The sequence below is a fragment of the Apis cerana genome, linkage group LG13 (assembly GCF_029169275.1).
Source record: "Apis cerana isolate GH-2021 linkage group LG13, AcerK_1.0, whole genome shotgun sequence".
Taxonomy (NCBI): Eukaryota; Metazoa; Arthropoda; class Insecta; order Hymenoptera; family Apidae; genus Apis; species Apis cerana.
This window is the reverse complement of record NC_083864.1, coordinates 6,070,767-6,076,827: the sequence shown is the minus strand read 5'-3', so window position 1 is coordinate 6,076,827 and position 6,061 is coordinate 6,070,767. Positions and strand designations below refer to the sequence as shown.

The window sequence follows — 6,061 nt, the reverse complement described above, 5'->3', positions numbered from 1 at the left end:
AAATAAAATAAAATAAAACAAATTCTGTTAAAGTAACAATAAAGATAATAGTGTTACTGTTATAGTTAGTTTTATAAATTAATTTTTTAGATTTATTAATAACAATTGTTTCTTTTCAGATTTGGGTCACAGTATCATCAAAAAATAATACTATTAACTTTTATATTTGAATTCATTACAAAAAGTCAAAGTTTTGATTATTTTTCAACCTTTAATCGAAACAAGTATATAACTTTGCATACAATAGCATTGTTTATAATGTACTTTGGTTTAAAAATAGGAATAAATTCTACGTTAACCTTCAATCAAATTACGGAACACAATGTATATATAATTCAAACCTAATTTATCTTATATTGATATAGTCAGCTGATACGTTACTATTTCTAAACGCCATCTATAAAAATCTAATTGACATTTCGTATTATGAAATTAATAATATTAATATCATTCTTTTTTATTTGGTTTTAATTTCGAATTAAAATTATATAAAAACATAAAATTTATACTTTTTTTTTTTAATTTTAATTTTATATTCATGTACTAATAAACACTCGATATGCTTGCAGGTAATTTAGCATGTTGGCAACAATGGCGCGCCGGTATAAAAACATTTATTTTGCGTTCAATTAAAGCACTTGTGTTCTGATCGCGTGTGACAACGGAAGTTGTTTTCTAAGAAGCCATTTTTTTAGTGTAATTGTGTTTTATCATTAAAACACAATGAAGAAATTTGTACTTCTACAATTTTTATTTTTTATTTCATTTGCAAGAGGATTTACAAACGTTTATCCTAAACCCAAATATTATCCTCTTCTTCATGGAGAAGATGCTGGTATACCTCTTTTTTTAACACCACTTATAGAAAATGGTAAAATAGATGAAGCTCGTAATAAAGCTGTTATACAACACAAAGAAATGAACGCTATCAGTAGTTATGCTGGTTTTTTAACAGTTAATAAAAAGTATAATTCGAATATGTTCTTTTGGTTTTTCCCAGCTTTGGTAAGTAAGTAATTTCATATTTTTATTTTTATTAATAAAAGAAATATAGGATAAATAAAAATATTTTGAATGAAGTAGATAAATAAAAAATATATAAAAAATTATGTGTAAAAAAAAATATAGCGAGATAGAAATACTTTTTGTATAGCATGATCCAAAAATTGCTCCTGTAGTATTGTGGCTACAAGGTGGTCCTGGAGCTACATCAATGTATGGATTATTCTTAGAAAATGGTCCATTTATAGTTACTAAGAATAAAACTCTTAAAATGCGCGAATATTCTTGGAATAAATGTCATAATTTATTATATATTGATAATCCAGTTGGTACTGGATTCAGTTTCACTGAAGATGAGAAAGGCTATGCTACCAATGAAACACATGTGGGAAGAGATGTACATACTGCATTAGTTCAATTTTTTGAATTATTCCCAGAACTTCAAACCAATGACTTTTATGTCACTGGTGAATCATATGGTGGAAAATATGTACCAGCAGTATCTCATGCTATTAAAGATTATAATATCAAAGCAAAGGTAAAGATAAATTTAAAGGGTTTGGCAATTGGAAATGGATTGACCGATCCAGTGAATCAACTGGATTATGGGGATTATTTGTATCAATTGGGTCTGCTTGATGCAAATGGCAGAGATCTATTTCAAAAATATGAGGAACAAGGTAAAAATTTAATTAAACAAGAAAAATGGCTGGAAGCTTTTGATTTGTTTGATGAACTTCTTGATGGAGATATAACACAGCAACCTTCACTCTTTAAAAATTTAACTGGTTTTGATTATTATTTTAATTATTTGTATAAAAAAGATCCAAGTAATGAGTCTGATTATATGGTAGAGTGGCTTCAAAGAGCAGATGTCAGAAAAGCTATACATGTTGGCAATCGCACATTTATTCCTGAATCTAAAAAAGTAGAAACATATATGAAAGCTGATGTTATGCAATCTTTAGCAATTCTTATAGCAGATCTTACTCAACATTATAGAATTCTCATATATAATGGACAACTTGATATTATTGTTGCATATCCTTTAACAGAAAATTATTTACAAAAATTAAAATGGCCTGGTGCAGAAAAATATAAAACAGCACAAAGAAAAGTATGGTTTGTTGGAAATGAATTAGCTGGATATTCAAAGAGTGTTGATAACTTGACTGAAGTTTTGGTAAGAAATGCTGGGCATATGGTTCCTCTTGATCAGCCGAAGTGGGCTCTTGATCTCATTACACGTTTTACACATAATAAGAGTTTTTAAGTAGTTTACTAATAAAATTTACTCAATCATTTTGCCTAATTAGTTATAGTACTTATATTTATTAAAAATGTAAGATTTAAATTTAAAATTATGATTCTTTAACAAATTGTATACTCAATAAAAATATTTTATTTTATAAAAAAAAACATTTAATAATTAAAAAAAAACATACACATTAGATAATTTTTTTTGTAAAATATTAAAAATTTTTTTGTTAAAAAATAAAGAATATATCTATTATGTATTTAATTTTCGTAAAAATTAATAAAGTGTATAGAATTCACGTGATATGTATAAAATTTGTTATATCAAATATCATGATTCAAGAGATCTTTGGAGTTTTCTTTATCTTATATGGCAACAATTATCTAATCTAGAATAAGAATATTACATTAATCTAAATATGGCAGTAAAAAGTCATCTACTATAGATATATTTTTATGCCATTCATAATGAGGAACATTTGGCACTGTGATGAGAATTAATCTTCCACTTTCATCTAATGTTTTTAGTCCAATTAAATCATCTTTATAAATACTTCGATCACGCATATTTATCACAGTTTCGTTAACATCGTAATATCCGAAATGACTGCTTTGCCATGGAGTAATAACACCATCCTCAGGTCCACCAACAAGTACCATACGTTTTAATTTGGTGAGACCTTCTTTAAATGCTGACAATTTCGTCGAATTTTTTTCATTATTCACATATGGTAGAAAATTACTATATTTATAGTATAATTTCTAAAAGAAAAACGCAGCTATAAATTGTTGAGAAATAATTAAAAAATCGTGTGTATACTCACTTGATGATGAGGATCATTCCAATAATTCCCAATACTGGTATGTTGTCCAATTTTCGAATAAAATAATTCATAGGCAGTTTCACACACCAAGTCGGGGAAAAATAAATGAAGAAATTGAGCTGGAATGAAATACAGAATAACAATTTGAAAAATGACAATTCCTTTGTTTGTTGTCCTTTCAAAGATGGCACTATAATCACCTACTTCCATATTGTCCCGCTTGTGGCGAGCTCAAGGAAATAAAATTTCTGACATTGTGTTCAGGAAATGTTTGTAGTATTGCTCTGGCTAATAAACCACCTTGACTATAACCAACTAAATTTATTCCCTCGGGAAATGCAGCACCAATAGATATAATATCCATGCCTATTTCTTCCACTTGGCGCCACATTGATTCCAAGCTACTCCATCCGGCATATCTTGGAGTATTATAAACCTGTGTCCCTGGATGCATCTAAAATCGATTTATTTATGGACAATAATTATTTTAAAAAGCTAAAATATTTATTAAAAATCCCGCCAAACTTACATAGGTGCGACATCTGCAATACTCTTTGTTTTATTATTTGAATTACTTACTTCTTGTATTCTATTACTAATAAGTTCCATACTGTCGCTTCCAGTGAGAACGCCGTGAATAACGACCACGGCATGATAACTTTCGACATCGTTGTTAAATATATTTAAAAGCAAAAGAATAAAATTAAGAACCGTATAATTCGCGGTAGCCATCGATGATAAGTGACTGATACTTTCAAGAGCATCATATCATGTAGTGTTTAAATCTACTTTCCATTGGAACGATAAAATTTCAAGCGAGCCGCAAATGATCAATGCACGTTTTGATTGGATCGACACGACTTTCATCATTGCTATTCTATAGTTTTATTGAGATGGCGGCTTAAGCCACGATTTTGATGACATCTTTCGTAAGAAAGGAATGGTTTATAGTTGTATTCTGTTGGAAAGGGAGAAATTTCATTTATCGATGATAAATTTCCACATTTAATAATTATTCGAAAGATTAAAATCAATGTTTATTCTGTCAATACTACAAATATCTTTAAGAAAATTATAATATTTAATGGCGTTTTCGCTCAAGAGTAGTTTAATCGGAATAATTATTATTTGAAGTCTATTATCGATTAATTATGGAAATATAACAATCGATGGTCAATACTGATCGATAGACCGAAGTTAACGACTGGGAAAGAAATTCAATTACATTCTGAAATAATCTAGTACAATGCTCATTAGGTTCCTAATCCTTTTGCAGCTGTATGGAAGGTTGCCGGGCACGTGGCATTTCCCGTGCTTCAACCATATATCACCGGTGTCCTGACATCACCCCTAGTTGGCATACGAAACTCACGTCTTAGAGGATGGATGCTTACTGCATTGTTTCGACCAACGTCATTCTCGATTATCATTTCATGGTTCCATAATGTAAATAAACTTTTACCACCATCGAAGAACTGAAAATTACTACAATTTTAAAAGAAATACTTGTGGTAATTCTTTCAAGATCTTTTAAGAGAACTTAATCTTATATAGTTGCCAAATGACTGAAATAAAAAAAGCAAAAAAATTTCAGAATTCATAGATTTTTATCGGCAATTCAATTATCATGAAAATTCAGATATATTCATAGTCGCAAGGTATTGAAGTACTCGAATGGAATAGATATCTCTTTTGTTTTAAGAAATTAGATCGTTGCGCAACAATTTAACCGGAAGAAATACCTGAAAATGAATCATGCTTACGTATTTCTGATGTCGCACACTCTGGCATTAATCGAGTCCCCAGAAGCTTTGAAACTGCCAACGTTTCTTTCTCTCGCCAAAAGAGGGAATGAAGGGGAAAGAGAACGAGAAGAGAGGAAAGACGGCCAATCCAATTCCACGCTCAAACCCGACCATCGTGATGGCGGAGGGTGGCGAAAAAACGCAGCCACGCCAGAGCGCAAGGCGAGCTTTAGGTCTCGGAGCTTTTTTGCGTTTAATCAAGGATATTCGCGGTCGGCTGACTCGCTATTTTAGTCTACCAAGTGCTAACCGAGCCGCGCAACCACCGTATCGCAGCAAGTGGATGAAGGAATCTTCGTCCTTTGACCTCTCAGGGACGCTCCTATCTGTCTTTCGTAATTCGACATGCATTTTCTCTTACTTTTCACGATACATGTCTCCAATATAATACTTTGTTATAACAACAAATTAATAGGTACTCGATGCAAGAGACACATTTTCTTACTTATGGAGATTTTATCGAAATTTAGAATGTTATTTAGAGAAGAGGATTAACATTTTCGCGTTTCGATGAGAAGATTACAACGATTATCGTATTGTGTGGAATATTATATTATATAGTGAGAATATATTTGATTATTTTACAACGACGCGACGCCGAAAAATTAAAATATTTCAGAGATGTTGCATCATCCCTGATGCAATGATAATTCACCTTTCTATAGGCGAATGGTAGTAATTCAGCTTCCGGTTTTGTAAATTCAAATGTACACAAAGCGTAGGACGGAACAGTGCCATCGTAATATTTGCAAAAATATGCAGGCCGCTGCTGGTGGATATGTTTTTCATCCCCACACTGTCTTTATTCAGTTATGAAGATAAAAGGGCCAACAAAATAATTCTTCCCGCATAAAGGTGCAAAAAACGAGAGAAGGGGCCATGAAACGGTAATACGAAACATCCGTTTTTCTTTAAACGGAAACTTAAATAAGAGATCAAGAAAGGCGCCGCGTAAAATATATAATTAAAATCGTCCGTCATAAATGTGCCGTTTAATTTTCAGGTGCAAGAGTTTCTTTTTTACCGGTCGCCAAAAGGAATCATAGACACTCTCGAACTCAAGAATCGACTCGAGAGCCTGTTTAAGGCCACCCTCTGGCTCTCGGTAAGTACAGAGGCGGGAGAGAAGACGAAGTGGGTGGTACGGTGTCGGAGGAACGGCCGGGAGATTAG

General features: G+C 31.7%; 2 protein-coding genes across 3 annotated transcripts; one reads left to right on the top strand and one right to left on the bottom strand.

The window, feature by feature from the left end:
* The first annotated feature begins 574 nt into the window (after window positions 1–574).
* LOC107996172 (venom serine carboxypeptidase) lies at window positions 575–2,558 on the top strand. Its single transcript, XM_017054092.3, has 2 exons — window positions 575–1,005; window positions 1,154–2,558. Exons 1-2 carry the CDS (start codon window positions 724–726, stop codon window positions 2,273–2,275), a joined length of 1,404 nt encoding a protein of 467 aa, XP_016909581.1. The 5' UTR covers window positions 575–723; the 3' UTR covers window positions 2,276–2,558.
* LOC107996175 (lysosomal thioesterase PPT2 homolog) lies at window positions 2,387–3,904 on the bottom strand. Of its 2 annotated transcripts, none has more exons than XM_017054096.3 (4): window positions 3,663–3,904; window positions 3,288–3,537; window positions 3,084–3,202; window positions 2,387–3,021 (listed from the first exon to the last, which is right to left on the bottom strand). In XM_017054096.3, exons 1-4 carry the CDS (start codon window positions 3,813–3,815, stop codon window positions 2,668–2,670), a joined length of 876 nt encoding a protein of 291 aa, XP_016909585.1. In that variant the 5' UTR covers window positions 3,816–3,904; the 3' UTR covers window positions 2,387–2,667. The 2 variants fall into 2 exon arrangements, with proteins under 2 accessions (XP_016909585.1, XP_016909586.1); XM_017054097.3 differs by having other exon boundaries at window positions 3,613–3,806.
* Between the last annotated feature and the right edge of the window lie 2,157 nt (window positions 3,905–6,061).